Source organism: Pogona vitticeps, chromosome 1 (assembly GCF_051106095.1).
Source record: "Pogona vitticeps strain Pit_001003342236 chromosome 1, PviZW2.1, whole genome shotgun sequence".
Classification (NCBI taxonomy): domain Eukaryota; kingdom Metazoa; phylum Chordata; class Lepidosauria; order Squamata; family Agamidae; genus Pogona; species Pogona vitticeps.
Window position 1 is genome coordinate 3,033,064 of NC_135783.1, and position 17,696 is coordinate 3,050,759.

Sequence of the window (17,696 nt, forward strand, 5' to 3'; positions counted from 1 at the left end):
GCCCTGAACTAAGATCATGGCCACTGGTCCCCCATCACCTCCTGGCAAACAGAAGGGGAAGATATGGAGGCAGTGACAGATTTTACTTTCTTGGGCTCCATGATCGTGATCGCTGCAGGGGGAGAGCATCCTGCATCTTGGAGAGCATCTCCAAAGTTCAGAGAAAAGGCCACAGCCTTGAGAGAGAGAGAGAGAGAGAGAGAATGAACAAATGAATGTTTTCTCACTCTGCATCGTGGCTGTCATTTAGAAAAGCAAACCTCTCTTTGGGTCATCTCAACTGTGTCTCCTTCATCTCACCCACAACTTAATTAGTTTCGTCACACAACCTGCCACAAACTTCTCTTTTCAAACGCGAGTGCATGGTTTTTAAGCTAACAACAGCACCATCAACCCAACCATCTTGGGGAAGACATGCTGCTAAATGGGCTTGTCACGCATATGGATGGGTCCCTGGCAGACGTGCCTAAGGGCAACCCCAAAGGGAGCACAGGGCCCGAGGAAGGGCCGCGGGATCGTGGCCCGCCTCTCCTCTCTTGGGCCACATGCCAACCAAGAGGGTTTCCTGCAGACTTCGAATCTGGGGGCCAAAGGGGCGAGAGAGGCGGGAGGCTTCATGGGAGGTGGAAGCGACTGAGAACCCACCTTCCCAGACCTGGTTGCGATGTGTGCATGGGCACAGAGCTGTGTGCATGCAGCAGACAAGCGCACCCGAGAAATAACAAGGAGTGAAAAGTTTATTCCAGGAAACCCCCCGGCTGGCAGATATGGGGACTTGCGGTTGCAGAAATTCGCAATGACCAGATAGGCGGGGTATGTATGTGTGTGTGTGTGTGTGTGTGTGTGTGTGTGTGTGTGTGTGTGTGTGTGTGTGTGTGTGTGTGTGTGTGTGTGTGTGTGTGTGTGTGTGTGTGTGTGTGTGTGTGTGTGTGTGTGTATGTATGTATGTATGTATGTATGTATGAATTCCTGCATGGAGTACTCTGAGCATGTGCAGAGTTCACTTCTCCATCAAGGAGAACTCTGTCATTTCTCTCCCTCTCTGTCTCTGAATCACTGGAGAGGGGCTGACATTCCTTCGCTCTGAGACGGGAAGGATGATCTGGGCTGGTTTATCAGATGCAGCAGCTACTAGATCCCCGCAGATCCATAAGGATCCCTTTTGCCTTCTTGGCAGCCTGGTCTCAAGCGCCAAGAGCGTTTGGCCCAATTTTTCAAGTATTTTACCTTAACGCTAAATTTTATACGATTGTGGCCGAATGAAATATTCTGGGGAATGCAAAAATCTGCTTTAAGTAACCCTTTAGTGATTCAATAAAGAATTTTGTTCCTACAAGGGGATCCTAGAGTTATTTTTCCCTCTGTGTGTGTGTGTGTCCGTGTGTGTGTGTGAGTGTGTGTGTGTGTGTGTGCACTTGCAGAATGAAGCCCACCTATTCAATGCAGGGGATAGCACACGGCACGGCCCCATCTGTGTTTCCGGAATACGCATTTTGGAAACACATGCAACCACAACATGGATGCATGTACCACATTGTACATAAAGAGCTGTCATAGCTAAGTTGAGACCCTTTTCTGTTTGCACACTCCGAGAGTCCCATCGCCCCTGCCCTCGGCTTCCGCAGGGCAGAGCGGCAGAAGCCAACGCTGAACTGAATAAATCCTGTCACCGCCGTTACAAGCTTTAGAAGCATGTTATATTAATGGGAGGGTCGGACGTGGCACCAGGCGGTGAGCGTGGCAGCTTCTGTCTAAATTGAGAGCAATCGCAGCTCCTGGTTGTGCTGCTGTATTTCGGCTGGGGACGAGACAGCCCAGGGATCAGTTATTCCCAAGGCTTTAATCATGACAGAAATCCAGGGGAAAGATGGTTTAAATACTGACGGCTTATTTTAATAGGTACTTTATGATGCGGGATTGTTGAACCAAACAACAATTTGAATATCGGTTTCAATACTCCGATCAATCCAAAGCCGGAGGGATGAGGCAGGCAACCAGGCAAACCAAATCAATGTTTAAAATAATGAGCCATGATGTGCTCCATCCTTCAGTTGGTGGTGTAAACGCTGGAGCCTGAGGTTGGAGGGTTGAAACCCCTGGGCAGCAGGGGTCAAAATGTCTTTCCCCATCACTCTTGGGCTTCCAGGTTTCCTCCGAGCTCAGCTGCAACCCTCACAACAACTGGGTGAGAAGCAGATTTTCATGGAATCATGCAAAAAATGGAGTTGGAAGGGGCCTCTAATGTCATCAAGTCCAACCCTCTGCTCAGCAGATCTGACAGCGGGTTGTCCGATTTTCTCTTGAACGCCTCCAGCGTTGGAGCGCTCGCCACCTCTCAAGATCAAGAGTTCTGTTGTCGTACTGCTCTAACAGTCAGGAAGTTTTTCGTGATATTCATCCGAAATCTGACTTCCTGTAACTTGAGCCCATTATTACCTGTTCTTGCACTCTGGGATGATCTGAGAACAGATCCTGCCCCTCCTCTCAGTGACAGCCTTCCACGTGTTTGAAGCGTGTTATCTTATCACCCCTCTGTCTTCTTTTCTCAAGGCTAGCCATACCCAGTTCTTTCAATCTTTCGTCCTAGGGCTTGGTTTCCAGCCCCCTGATCATCTTTGTTAGCCTCCTCCATTTGTCAGCAACCTTCTTAAAGTGTGGTGCATTGCTGCCATCTATCCAACGGTGAAGCAAAGTATATGAGGATGGATTGGTCTAGAATGTGCAGTTAATGGCTATTAACTCTACAAAAGACCTGCCTGCTACTAATTTGTTCATATAGAGTGATCCACCACCATCAAACTCATATGACAGTGGTGGAGGTGGGACAGGCCACGGAGACCAACTGGACAGGCTCCTGCATTTTGAAATTTTGCCGCTCCCCTGCAGCCTCCAGTAATGTTGTACAACTCCTCACATCTCCAGCCACACTGGCCAGTGGGGATAATGACTGGGTGACCTGAGGGATGATGCTGATTATTTTTTAAGGGAGCATTTTGTGTTTTCTGTGTTTTACTTGTGTTTTTCATATTGCTGTCATTGTGAGTTTTACTATTGTAATACGTTTTATGTGTAGGCATCCTTTAGTCTCGAGAAACTATGGTCACGTGCTCTGAATGGAGGACTTGGAACAGCGTCTAGTGTGGCTGAGAAGGCCGATTTGAGAGTGACCATCCCTTCCACACTGAAGACAACGACAATCTGTCCCCTGTCCAGCTCCCTGGTTTGGCTGCTTTCGTGACTTCCTCTTTGCCTCGGCAAGCTGCCTGGAAGCACTGGCATGATGTACAAGGTTTGTGCATTTACTGCTCATTGGTACAATACACCAAGTTTATGCAGGAAAATGGGGGTGTGTGGAAAATTCTCCTTCCATCAGACGAGAATCTCTCACCTGCCAGTGTAGATTACTTCTTGCCGCCAGAAGTGTGGGTGTTCATCTATCTATCTATCTATCTATCTATCTATCTATCTATCTATCTATCTATCTATCTATCTATCTATCTATCTATCTATCTATCTATCTATCTATCTATCTATCTATCTATCTATCTATCTATCATCCGTCCGTCCGTCCGTCCGTCATAACTTTTTACTTCTTACATTGTTCACATTGTTTGACCTATTTAGGTGGGGGGGGTAAGGGGGAGGGAGGGAGGAGGAAGCCCTCCTCTGCCACTATTATAGTTTTTTTGCCCAGGACCCACCAGCGCCTTGAATCAACCCTGAATACGACCTTTGCTTTGAGTTTTCTGACAAGGTGCCCCGATGAACAAAGCTGCTCTTTGACAGATGCTCTTGCCGTATCTTGCCATGATGCAAAATTGCAATCGTCTTGCAATGATGCCACATTGATGTCCGAATCCGAAAATTACTCAGGGGGCTAGTTGAACAGGCCTGCCTGCATCCCCCCCCCCCCAAATTTAGGCGTTAAGGAAAGAACACCTCAGTACAATCTGTTCCCCTGGGAAACTGGCCCAATCCAACCATGGCTTGAGGGCAGTTATTCCCAACCTTTGGTTCCCCAGATGTTCTTGGACTACAGCTCCCAGAAGCCTTCATCCCCAGCTGTGCTGCCCGGGGGTTTCTGGGAGTTTCTCGCTCCATATAAGGCAAAAGCCTTCATTGCAACATCTTAAGCTTCACTTTGCTTGCATGGGAAATTAACACTCCGGTCTTTATAATTACAGCCATCCTTGAGGTCTCTTTCATTGGGGATTGGCAGCCGATCCCCCATTTTTAGCTATTTCCACCGGCAGCCCCTCTAAAAGGCCCTCCCATTTTAACTCTGCTACAAATAAACAAATACAATTAAAGAGAGTTATTTTTGTGTGAGCAACAAAATGCTGTAACTGGAGACCGTTTAGCTTCCAGAGTTTTGGGTGGATTTTAATTCCCATAACAAACCCTTTGTCACTAGAAAAGGGGGTTCTTAGCTTCTGGGAACTGAACTTCCAGATGCTGAAAGAGCCAAGATTTCCCTCCCTCTGGGCTAGAGGGAAAGTGACCTTAGAAGACTCTGTTCTACGGTCACTCCTGGCTCTCTGCTACCTTCTGAATGGCTGTGGTGCTCCATTTTGCAGGGGGGGTTTTATATAAAGGACGGGGAATTCAAAACATGATGACCTTTCAGCTAAAAGAACATTTCTGCTTACTCTTCCTTCTCCCGGCATCCTGGGGGAAATTAACTTCTAAGGAAGGAAAACGGAGGAGGAGGAAGTTACATCCAAAAAAACCCCCACACTGGTGGGTCTTTTTTCAGCTCCACCTGGTCTGTTTGTGGAGAAGCACCTCGAGACCACACTGAGCCTGATGCTGCTTCGGGAGCCACCAGAATAGATCACTGTCATGCATTACACCCGGGGCGGCCCTTGAAGACTACCCGGAAACTCCAACCAAAGCAGGCTGCAGAAGCGACAGTGATAGCAGAGAGGAATCCCTGTTACATCAGTTCTGAAACCAGGCGACTTGCCGACTTCTTCCACCAATCTCAGGTCCTGGTGTTTACACTAAAAGGACCACACATATCTGGAAGATATCTTCTCCCTAGTCCATCATCCCTGGAATTCAGGTCAACCAAGGAGGTTTTCCTCCCCACACATGGGCAAACTTGGTGGTCCACAGAGGAGAGAGCCTTCTCGGTGGTGGCTCCCCGGCTGCGGAGTGCCTCCTCCGTGAACCGTGACCGACACCAAACTGACACACCGTTTTGTGCCAGCTCAGAGCTGTTCCGTTTGCAAAGTCATTGTAAGTGGCCGGTTCTATTTGCTTTAATGCTTCGCCTCATTCCCTTGTCTTCGGTATGATATATGTGTTGGCTGTTCTTATAATTTTAACAACATTTCTATGGCCACCCAGATTCAGATCATGCCTTATATGAGTGCAGGATGCAGTTTTACAATCTGACACAATGCCTTTAGCAGGGTTGGCTGAGAGGGGCCTTTATGGGCTGCGGTGACTGTCAGGCACTATCCAGTCCTCCCTGTCCTGCCTCTGAATTCAAAGAGATCCCCGCCAATCTCCTTTTGAGCTTTTCCCTCCTTTTCTAGAGTCTCTTGAGGTCTGTTGCTGAAAGCAGTCAAGCTTGTCAGTTTGCTGTTTGATCTGTTCACAACTGTAAGTAAAGAAAATGTTGTTTGTTCTTTCCGTACTAATATCTCAATAATGACTTATTGAGACTGTAAGTGCCAGTTGATGAGAAAATGGGGTGGACTCATTTGGGGAACTTGAAATGATTCTGTTCTGCAAATCCCTGAACTTCTCCTGTCCAGACAAAGGAATTTTACCAGAAATTCAAAACTCTACAACAGAAATCTCACAGATCAGATGTTCCAGGATTAAACTTGAGATCACTTGAGATCGCTATGGTGGTTGTTCCTGGCCACCTCCAGTCTAAGAGATGGACCCCTTCCTTACCTTATACGGTAGCCCCCATTTCTAAAGTGCTTAGAAACCTGTGGTGGAAGCATGACTGGTGGCAGAAGACAGACGGCATTTTCTCCCGTCTGAAATCCTACATTTATCCATTACTTTGATGTATACAGTGGTGCCCCGCTTGATGATTATCCCGTTAGACTATGAAATTGCTTGACGATGACTTTTTTGCGATCGCAAAACGATGTTTCTATGGTTTTTCGTTTGACGATGATTTGGTCCCTGCTTCGGGAACCGGTTTTTCGCATTACGATGATTAAAAACAGCTGATCGTGGGGTTTTCAAAATGGCTCCACGCTATTTTCCAGACCTTCGCTGCACAATGAGGTATTTCCCCCATTGGAAAGCATTGACCAGTTTTCAATGCATTTCAGTGGGTTTTGTGTGTTGTTTTTTTTTTTTTTTTTTTTTTTTGCTTGACAATGATTTTGCTTAATGGCAATTTTGCATTATTGTTGTCAAGCGGGGCCCCACTGTACACAGACAGACATGCTCTGTGCATCAATTACGCTAAAATGTGACCACACTGCTTTTTCCTGTGCTGGAAAAAAAATTCTGCAAATGGTGGGTCATGAGTTCATGATTTGACTAAAGCTAGACACACACGGAAGCCCTTCCCAAATTGGTCTATGCCAATCATCATCATCATCATCATCATCATCATCATCATCATCATAGAAATGCAGAGCTGGAAGGGACCCTATGGATCATCTTTTCCAGCTTCTCTCAAGGAGGCACTGTGGGGATTTGATCTCCCAACCTCTGGCTCTGAAGCCCAATTCCTAACTCACAGAGCCATCCAGCACCCCCCCCCCTGACTGGACACCCCTGATTAAGACCAACCCCCCTCCCATGGCCATTCTTTGTTCAGGCTGTTGTGCCTTTCTTGATCTCCATGAAAAATCCAGTCCCCAGGAATGGGAAAAATGCAAACAGCCGTATTCCTGGCCTGGGGGGGGGGGAGTGGAGGGACTTAAACCCACAGTCATGCTCAGGGACTGGAGGATTCTCCTCTTGCCCACAGGCATCCCATTCAGGAACTGCTCAAAGGCTGGCAGGGATGAGGGCTTTGAGCCACTGCAAAGAAGGAAAATGTTGGAGGTAGGTGGGAGGAAAGACAGGTCTGAATCAGTGCGCTAATTCTGACCTAGCCAGTCAAAGCCCTAACAAGAGAAACATAAGCACTCACCCACCAGCATCCACACACACACAGCCCTGGCAGAAAACTGTTTAATAAACCAACTAAGGTTTGTAAGAAAGAAAGAAAAATGAAACGAAACACCAGGATGAGAATCCTAGCTAGCAATAATGATGCCGGTCTTTGTCATCAACACCCGGAATAGCGAGCAGAGCGGCTTCAAAGGCAGACGCGTAGGTGGCCTTGGTCTGAGACCTCCCTGATGCCTCTGAGGTTGGAGAGGAGAGCTTAGGGTTTCCCGAGGGGCTCAGCTGTTCCTTGCCCTCTTTTTCAGGCGTCCAGCAGTTTTGGACGCAGTCAAGCCGCTGCAACGCTGTGTGTTTGATCACACCCCAAAGGGTTCCTTGAACTAGAGTGATCCCCCTTCTAGCCCCCCCCCAAAATGTAAAAGCCCTACAGCTGGACCAAAAAAGTCCCGGTTGAATCGGCTTTGGGCAAGAGCGCATTTCCCCATACGTCACATAATCACTAGGAAATCGACAGTGCCCGACCGCTCCAGAAGTGGTTCAAGCCACAGGCAGTTTCCCTGTGTGATCCCATGCTCCGAGTTTTTTATTTATTTATTACAGTATTTGAATTTATATCCTGCACCATCTGGCAACCGGGCCACTCTGGGTGGCTCACAATATAAGGGGGGGGGGGAATTAAAAACACGATAAAAATAAATTAATAAATAACAAAGAGGGTAAATTAAAACAGATGGCCCTGAAAGGGGTACAAAAAGGGTGATGGAGAGGATGGCAAAAAGGATGATAAAAAGGGAGGGTGAGATCCTAGTGTTCCGGGAAATCCTGGTGGAAGAGCCAAGTCTTCAGTGCTCTTTTGAACCCATCCAGGGAGGGTGCCAGGCGGGGATCTCCATGGGCAGGTGGTTCCATAGGCGGGGGGCGACCACCAAGAAGGCCCGGTTTCTTGTTCTTTCCCTCCGGGCCTCCTTCGGGGTCAAGGCCCTCAACTGCCTTGCATGTGAAGAACGGGTATTACGGACAGATCTGGCCGGGAGCAGGTGTTCTAATCGGTCCCGAGATCCCAAACCATTTAGGGCTTTGAATGTTATCATCATAACCGTGAAGTCGATGCAGAAACAAACCGGTAACCAATGAAGGGCGGCCAGAGTGGTGGAGATGTGCTGAAATTTCTTCTCCCCAGTTATTAATCTGGCCGCCGAATTCTGGACCAGTTGAAGTCTCCGCATCAGCCTCAAGGGTAGCCCCATGGAGAGAGCACTGCAGTAGTCTATTCTTGAGATCACGAGGGCACAAATCAGTGTCGGGAGTGCCCCCCGTGTCTAGACAGGGATGCAGCTGGGCTGTCCTCCAGAGATGGAGATGGGCTGCCTGGACCACAGAGGCCACCTGGGTTTCCATGGAGAGATCCGGGTCCAGCCAGACGCCCAAAGTGCAAACCTCACTCTTCGTGGGAAAAGTCATTCCCCCAAATGAGAGGGAGTTTCCCAACCCCACAGATGCCGGGGCCGCCCATGCGCATTATTTCCGTCTTGCCTGGATCCAACCTCAGTACATTTGCCTTCATCCACCCCAGAATAGTCCCCAAGCAGCGCTCAAGGGTCGGAACAGCATCCCCTGCATTTCCATCTCCTCAGTCCAAAGCACTGTGAATGCTGGGTCAAAACATTTTCGGTCCCATAAAAGCCGGACAGCATGCAAATGTTCCACTGGGGCATTGCTGTGACCCACGAGCAGCCAGCAGCTTTTGGCTACCCCCCCCCGAGAGTCACCCCAGAACCACACAAAGACCCTTGACTTCATCTAGTTTTCCATTTTTCCTCAAAGCCCCTACACAGGCCTGTCTAAAGCCATGAGCTATCAAAAAGAACAGGGTGCAAATTTCTCTCCACAATTAAAGCCGTGGTCTTCCACGTTTCTCGGTGGCCGCATCCTGGCTCACTTTATATCACAGAATAATGAAGCTGGAAGGGGCTTATAAAGGCCATCGTGTCCAACGTGCAGGAGTGCTGGGACTGCTGCATTGAACCTCCATGTTCACTAGCAGTATACCTGTGCTCAGTCGCTGTTAGCACTAAATAACAAGGAACACTCTTCACTCAACCCTCATCTTTTATCCTCTGGGAAAAAATACAGATTTGGATTGAGGGGGATGAAGGAAACACAGAATTAGGCTCCTCTGTGCAAACCAGTCAGAAAATTACAGATTTGGAAAGCAACTTAAAGATCATCTAGTCCAACCCCCAGCAACTTGGGAAATCTACTGTCACAGCACCCAAAGGAAAAAAAAATAGGTGAACGTCATCACACAATTCACAAAACCACTTTATCAGATGTGTAGAGTGTGAGGAACTGTTAAATCCAAAAATCCATAGCATGATGGATTTTGCCAGGAAAGTTACTCTTAGGAGTCAAGTCCAAAAATTCTCGGCGGGATGGAATTCGCCAGGCGCGTCTTTCTTAGATGTCAATCTAAGAAGCCCTTGGGTTGCTGTTTAATGGTTCCAGCAGAGGCAGGAGTGTAACCACCCAGTTCTCCAAACAAAGAAGCCCAGGGCATGTGCGTGTGCGCGCAAACCCTTCTCCATTTGGCTTTTCTCTCAAACGGACATGTTTTTACTTGGCCATATCTCTCTCTCTCTCTCTCTCTCTCTCTGGTATTGCTTTTTGGGGTCACCGAAAACAAACCCGCTCCGCCAGGAATGTGGCAGGCAGCCGTTCAAATAAAGGGTTCCGTAATAAATAGAAACGAAAATGAACAATATCGAGAAGATCTTGCCGGAAGAAGTATATCAATGAATAAGATTGCTTGTAGGCTAAGCTGTATAATATGTTTCTTATTTTATATATGATGCTCTCTTTGTATATTTGTAAATTTTATGTTAGAAAATAAAACATTAGTAAAAAAATTTAAAAAAATTAAAAAGTGGACTAGGGATGTAAATTTCCCTGCATGCCATTCACGCATGGGACATTGAGAAACCATGCCGTGTCTCTCCTCGCCTGTGAGAAGGTGTGAGCTTTATTGTGAGTCTCTCTGAAAGTTTTTGCATGGGCTCGATCCATTTCTATGCAACCGCCCTCACCTATAATGACTACTGTTTTGTTTTGCTGACTTTTACACAAGCAGAAGCACCGAACGGCTCGTTTGCCCGGGTTCCTCCATCAGCCCACCTCTCCGTGTCTGCTGTGCATGTACTGGCCCGCTCAGGGGTTGATGTCTCTGGCTGCGGTTTGGTTCCTCCCCCCACGTGGCCTCCTGGATGATCCAGAGGGTCCCATCCAGCTCTGCCATTCTAAGATGCTCATGCTCTAGAGACGGGAAGGACACCGAGCTATTTTGTGCAGAACACAGAGGAGTTGATGGAAAAGAAACCATGCATTGACTTTTTCTCTCACTGGAATTGAAAACTCTTGCAGGCATTAGTGGTCCTAATGCTGGGGTCAGGGAACTTTTTTACCTTTCACCCCCTAAAAAATTTATATATGCCAACATTATCCCCTTGATTTGAAAGGAAGGAAATCATACATTATTTGAATTCAAAATATTATTGAATCTACACAGGCTGTGTACTGAACTAGCAGGATATATCATCAGTATCAATGGCTGCCAGGCTATGTACCAAACTAGCAGGATGCACCAAATTTAATAAAGATGTGCACTATTTTTGCTGGAACACACTGCACTCCAGCCATGGGGTGGTATAGGGAGTAGTAAGGTGTCCAACGTGCCTAGCAAGTTGCATTAAATTTTTGCTAGCTCGCAGAGGATTTAATCATAATCAATGGCTGCCAGAGTGGTGCTAGCAATGACATGCTTGCTAGAGACAGCCAACGCAGAATTCGGGGGGGGGGGGGGCTTTCCCAACCACTTTAATCATTCTATGTGTGGTGTGCAAAAAGGAACAAACCAGGCTAAATGTCATGTCACCCACCCTGGTGCCACAGCCCAATATCAAAGACCAGTGCGCTATTTTTTTTTTTATGATCATCAATGGAAAACTCAGTAGTGGCCAGAGGATTAGAAAAGATCAGTCTACATCCCAGTCCCAAAGAAAGGCAATGCCAAAGAATGCTCCAACTACCGTACAATTGCACTCATTTCACATGCTAGCAAGGTTATGCTTAAAATCCTACAAGGTAGGCTCTGCTCATTACCCCCAGGATTTTCATTTTTACCCAATTTGGGGTAATTTACCCCTGTTTCCAGACTACTGTCCTAATGTATTAAGACAGCCTTTGTCTGAGCTAAGAAATGAGATATGGGTGAGAAAGCTTCACTTTTCAAGTGAAGACGGCTATCACACCATCCCTTGATTGTCTGGCCCAAACAGACACCGTTCCTCTGACCTTTCGCAGTGTGACGTGGTCTCCATCCCTCTTCACCTCTTTGTCCCCCTTCCCTCCCCCAACGGCCCCATTTTCGTCTTCATCCTCCTCAAAACATAGGGCTCAGACTTGAACACAGCACCATAGCTGATCTCCGATCCAGGCAGAACGGTGTAGCCGGAGTGACCCATTCCAGTGAGCAACGCGGTATACGAAAATCTCTAGCTGTGGGTCCACCATGAAGATCTTGGAGAAAAAGGCTGGGAAGTGCACTTTAGCGCCTTGATCAGGGTGAGCAAGGAGACGCCCTCCAGGTATTCTTGGACTACAAGCCCCATCGGCCCTAGCCAAAATACCCAGAGGCAAAGAACGCTGAGGGACACAAACGCCTGTAACATCTGGAAGACTACATGCCACTGCCGTGACCTTGGCTTCGAGAGATCTGGATGAAGGAGTGAATCAAATGAACATTTAATGAACATTTAGAAGAAATCTTAACAGGGATTTCGAGGGGAACATTTGGCAGGTTTTATGCCCTTCCCTTTTCCCTCCAAAGTTTATTTCCAAATAATAACAAATACTATATCTGTCCATTCAGATGAGAAACCGCCACCTCAAAGGGGACTCAGAACACTCCAGGAATGGCTCCTGTTTTCTAATTAGAGTACTTCACAAGTCAGAGAATACAATTTCATGCCTCGGCAATTCTCCAGATCACCTGTCAAACACTCTGTACCTGCCGGTCCTTTCTGGACAAGGGGATTCTGAGCTTAGAAACGGGCCTTTTTGGGGGGCCACTACAGAACCCCCGAACCCTGGGGGGTGTTGGCCATTGTAATCTAGTATGGTAACATGTCCAGGCTCTGATGCTGTTCTGTCTGTAAAAAAATATACAGATTTGGTTCTCTTTCAAAGATGACGCATGTTGCCAAAACATCTCACATCGCTCAGCGATGTGTGAGAACCTTCTGAGAAAAGTGGCTGCAATTTCTATGTGACGGAGCAGAAAGCAACACAACCTGTCAAAAGCAGCCAGAAAGGTTCAAAGCTGGGGCAAGGCGTATCAAGAGTCTTTGCATATCCCAAATTTCAGGATCAGGGCTCCCTTCCCTTCCAATCACCCCCACCCCATGCAAGATGTTTGTCATTCTACATTGGAATTCCTGCTTTCCTTAATTCCGAAATTGCACTCTGGCGGCTTAGATATCTACAGTACCTCCGCGAGTCCCATCTTAAAAGGCAACAGACGCCCAGATCCCAAATATTTCAGCGAGATGCTGCACAGCAGAATTTCCTGGCAAATTGCACCTAAAACTGATAATTGGCTAACTAATTAAAAACAAATCCCACCCGCCCACAACTTTAAGAATACAAAGGAAAGAAATGTATGATATCACCATGCCCATTCTGCATTTCAAATGGTCTTTAATTTCTTTAAAGTCATACACCCACCCACCCCCATAATAAGGAGGGCTCCAGAATGCCAAGTGTGAGATTGATCAGCCCGGTTCTCTATCCACGTAGTTCATCTTTCTTCCCAATGCATGTGAGTCCCATTTTGGTTATTTTCCTTGTCTCCTCTGCTCCACATTTCTTCCGTTCCTATCCTATTGCAAAACTTGGAAGGGGAGGGGGAATTATTCCTACGGATTACAAATCCCAGAGTCCCCACTGCCAGCACGGTTAGAACCCACATAAGCACCGGAATAATGTTTCTATGCTCTGAGTTAGGAACCAAGGGCTTTGCTAGTATGTACAACTTGGGGGGAGGGCCACTCTAGCAGCCAAGGTGCAAAAGTCTGGAAGCTGGTCGGGGATCACAGGGCTGACAAGTGAAGGTCACGGGTTCCTAAAGGAGATGAAAAAACAGTCCAGCCATACTGGAGCCCATCTGGTCTGGTGTCCAACTCTCCCCCCCCTCCCCCAAGTAACCAAGTCGATGCCTCGAGGAAGTTTGTAAGCAGGTAGGAAAGCTTAGCAACCCTTTGCTCCTAGTCTTGGTGATGGGCTTTTCAAAGGGAGACTGCAACTGAACCTGGAGGCTCCATAACTCAGTGTGTTTTAAAAGACGATGCTTCTGAACTCAGCCGTAAGGTGGAATCCGAATGCCTGAAAACCTGCTTAGCAATGATGTCCCCATACATCTTAGAGCACAGGCCTTAGTTATGACAGTTCTTGCAACCAGTAACGCAAGAAGAGTCCAGAAAATCCACACTTCCGTGCCAGATTTTATCCACAAACTGGTTCTAGCATTCCTCACCTTGATCGGGAGTAGGTCTTTTGTAAAGTTAATGAGCCTTGATTGCCCATTCAAGATGTCACCACACTCAAAGTCCTTTCCATCACAAGAGGAGTTTACAGCTATATCTCATTGCTGTGAAGGTCCTTTCCAGCTCTGCTTAAGTGTGAGCAGGGAACCCCGAATGCCTAGGTGGCTTAATTCTGAGTAAGCAGGCTCTGGAGAGACCCTGTACTGGAACAGTAAAATTCTACCTGACAGATCAGGCCACTGATCTATGCAGTACGGGAAGGGACAGGCTCTGTGCAACTTAAACAGGTCACAGAACTTGGAAGAATCATAGAATAAATGAGTTGGAAGGGGCATATAAGGCCATCAAGTCCATCCCCTTGCTCAATGCTAGTATCTAAATCAATGGAGATTGAACAAACAGTTGTCGCATTTTCTCTGGAATGCCTCAAGCCTTGGAGCACTCACCAACTCCTGAGGTCACGGGTTCCATCATCATACTGCTCTAACAGTTAGGATGTTTTTCCTGATATTCAGCTGAAATCTGGCTTCCTGTCACTTGAGCCCATTATTACACCAAAGGCCGTCTAGTCCAACCCACTGGTCATGAAGGAAAAGCCACAACTAAAACATTCTTGACAGAAATAAAAAATTGTCACAAAGCCCCTAGCCAAGGAGCAGCCACTGTCTTTCATTTTACTCTCGAATTGCTTCTACCTCCAGGATTTTTCCTCTTAGATCAAAAATTCCTTTCTCATCTTTTAAATCTACATCTTTAGGTTGTGTCCTCCGGGAGCAGCAAAACAGTGGCAGCCCTTCTCCTACGTGACAGCTCTTCAGAAATCTGAACTAAGTAGTTACAAACATAGTTACCTATAACTAGTTAATTCTGAGTAATTCCAAAGTTACTTTTTAAGTCTCAACCATGATCAAGGCAACCTGTCTGTGCAGAAGTAGGGGAATAGAGCCAGGAATTCCTTTTAAAAGGTAACATCCAGCTGTCATTTGAAGACAGCGGTTAGCCAAGAAAGCTGATGGAAAAGAAAAACTAGTTTGTCTGAAAAGTGCTACAGGGCATCTGTTTTGTTTCCTTGAGCTGCAACAGACTTTAAAACAGCTCCTGGCTAGATTTTTGCCGTGACAGCCTGAAGCTGCCTTTCCAATGACATTCCTGAACCCTGCTGGCTTCCATCCTGAATTTTGCCCATTTCCCCTGGGAAATGGGGGAAATTCTTTCCTCCCAATGCTATGGCACAGCAACATTTTTTTTCCTGCATGCGCATCACATCTGCTAGCCACACACCTGATCTGCAAGTGGAGGGCTCCCTAGAGGGGTCAAACGTCCGCTCCATTCTGTTTGTGGGGGTCAGAATTATAGTCCGACCCATCTGGATCATGTCCGAGTGAAAAAAAGGATGGGTGGCGTACCCCTTAATCTCTGCCAGGGCTTCAAAAGTCACTTTAGCCATCCTGTGAAGGCTAGGCTGGTCTTTTAATTTGGTGAGCTCCACTGGGGCTTCTGTTATGTAATTTAGGGAAAATAACGGTCCTGAAATGCAAAGCTCGATCTCCTTTCCTTGATTCTCTGCCAGGACATATTCCAAGGCAAGAAGAGCAACAACACGGTCTCCACACTTTGGAAACACCGTACGCCTCTCGGTTGCACGCCGTGCTGTGTCTGCTGACTGCACACCTGTGTACATTGGCGTACTTCTGACAGGATGGTGTAGCAGCGATGATTATCCCAGGGCAGTTTAAGCAAAAGGGTGTTCTCCATGCAGATCCTACATCAGCTTGAGGCCCAATGATGCCCCCCCAGGAGTGAATTCCCGAAGGGCTGAGAACGTCTGACTGTTTTTCACACTGCCTGCAGTTTGCCGATTCGTCTGCTCAGGTTTTATAACGGGTCTTTGGCTATAAACACAAGCATCGGTTTCCCCGCTCAAACCTGGCGCTCTGCCTGAACCACGTCTCTGCAACACGGCTAGATTTCCAGCTCCTTGGGACAGGCTTTCTGCCTACCCAGTTTGACCCTGACCGCATGGTTATTACTCAAGCCAATCCTTCCCGGCCTCAGCCAATGTAGAAACATGCGCGCCCCAGGAGGCTCCTGCCACTCACCCGCCTGGCAAGGCTGTCGTAAAGGTTACCAACACAACACACATGGAGCATGTTGAGATTTCACCACTGTTATGTGGAGGCTAAGATTTTTGCTACGGGTCAGGGAACACACACCGGGGTGCTGTGGCAACATTAGCCTTCCAAGGATGTGGAAGCGTGTATTTTAAAGGATGCTTCCCGTCAGGAGAGCATCAGCTGCACGGTGCCTCATAAGCTGAATGAAGGAGCAAAATTCAGCCTCTCCTAAGTGGCTTCTCTAGACAGGGCTGAGAAATACCTTCGTCCTAAAACCCTCAGGAGCCATCCCGGCCAGTCACCACAGGTAACAACCAGGGGCCAAAGGTCTTTGTCCCTCCTCCGCCGCATCCCCTGAAAAAATGGTGCCAGGGCAAAAGACAGGGGCATCTCAGAAGCCAGGCAGAGTTGGGAACAGGATTCCTCTGCCAACGAGGTGTGCCCTCCTGCCTGGCACACGAGCCTTTTAGGCACTAAAGCACAGGAATCCGAATCAACAACACACCGACACACTTTGGGACAAGGGCTGAAACAGCCAGGCAGCCCACCTGGCCGGCTCCAGGCGGATCGAATCTGCTTCCAGGAAAAAAGAAAAGCCAAGGAAGCCCACTTTGTTCCAAGCCAGAGGGTCTTGGAGATTTGGGGGTTTTTTTTGGGGGGGCTGGGGTTGGAGAGCTGTAGGGGGAGAAAGTGGCTGCTTCCCCGCATCTCTGCCCGGGGCTCTCGCTGCTGCTGCTGCTGCTGCTGCTGCTGCTGTTGCGGCTGCTTGCTGCAGGATTCCAGCCCCGGGCCAACTGCCCTGCGGAGAACTTTTGCGCGTCCCGGGAGGGCGCAGAGAGGGGAAAGCGCGCAAGAAGGTCGCGCAAGAAGCCTGGGGGGCTGGCGGGCAGGACGAGGCCCGTAGGAGGTCTTTCTTTCCCCCCCCCCCGAAGCCCCTTACCTCTGAAGGCCACTTTGGCGATCCGGTCGCTTCTCCCTCGCAGGTCGGTGGCCGACTTGAGGCGCACGATCAACGCCATGGTCCTGTTGCTGCTGCGTCCGCGGTGGGTGGGTGGGAGAAGGGCGGCCCGGAGCCTAGTGGTCAGAGCAGGCTGGGGCGGAGAAGGCGAGCGGGTGGAGGGGTCCGATCCCCCATCGGAGGCGCAGCCCCCTCCTCCTCTCTCCTGCTCCCTGCCTCCCCCCCCCGGGCGCCGTGCCTCCTCTGTCACCCCCCCGCGCCTGCCCCCGGGGCCATGGCCAGCCAGCCCTGCAGCCGCGGCGCTGGGGGTGGGGTGGGGGGCGCGCGATCCAAGCGGCCGGGGCAGAGCGCAGGCGGCGGCTGCCTCCAAGGAGCTGCTGGTGCGCTGCCTGGAGAGGCGGGCTGCGCGCTCGCCTGCCCGCCCGGGCGCTCAATTATTCAGCAGCTGGGCCGGCCTGCGCGCCCCGCGCCCGCTGCGCGCTTCCCTCCGCGGAGCCCGAGCCGGCGGGGCCGCGCCTCTCTCGCCAGCCTCCGCAGGCTGCGCGCTCCCTGCCCGCGGGTGCCAGGGTCAAGCGGGCGGGCGCCTCCCGGCCGCGGCGGCAGCAGCATCAGCATCAGCATCCGCCGCTGGCAAGCAAAGGCGGCGGGGGGGGGGGACCGGCAGCCGGCGCTCCGGGTCTCTCCCGCGCCGCGTTCACACGGCGCCCGACCGCTCGAGGGAAGAGCCGCCTCCCGCACGCTCCTTCCCACGCACCAGCTCCCCGCGCACACGGAGACGCCTGTCTCTCCAGAGAGGATTTGGAAAACCCGCCCGGCCGGGAAGGCCCTCCCTGATTCTGATTGATTGATTGACTCATTGATTGATTGACTGATTGATGGATTGAGCTGATTTTTCTACCGCCCGTCTGGCTGCAACGCCACTCCCGGGCACTT

At 49.2% G+C, this 17,696-nt stretch overlaps 1 protein-coding gene across 5 annotated transcripts in view; it reads right to left on the reverse strand.

Moving 5' to 3' along the window:
- Positions 1 to 17,067, reverse strand: part of OTOF (otoferlin) — a 156,907-nt gene extending 139,840 nt beyond the window's left edge. For 3 of the 5 annotated variants that reach the window (XM_072986239.2, XM_072986234.2, XM_072986229.2), the window contains exon 1: positions 16,746 to 17,065. In XM_072986239.2, coding sequence (XP_072842340.2) covers positions 16,746 to 16,824 — 79 coding nt within the window. In that variant the 5' untranslated portion in view covers positions 16,825 to 17,065. Of the gene's footprint in view, positions 1 to 16,745 lie in introns of all 5 variants that reach the window. The other 2 variants (XM_078381484.1, XM_078381482.1) reach the window with 2 other exon arrangements.
- Between the last annotated feature and the right edge of the window lie 629 nt (positions 17,068 to 17,696).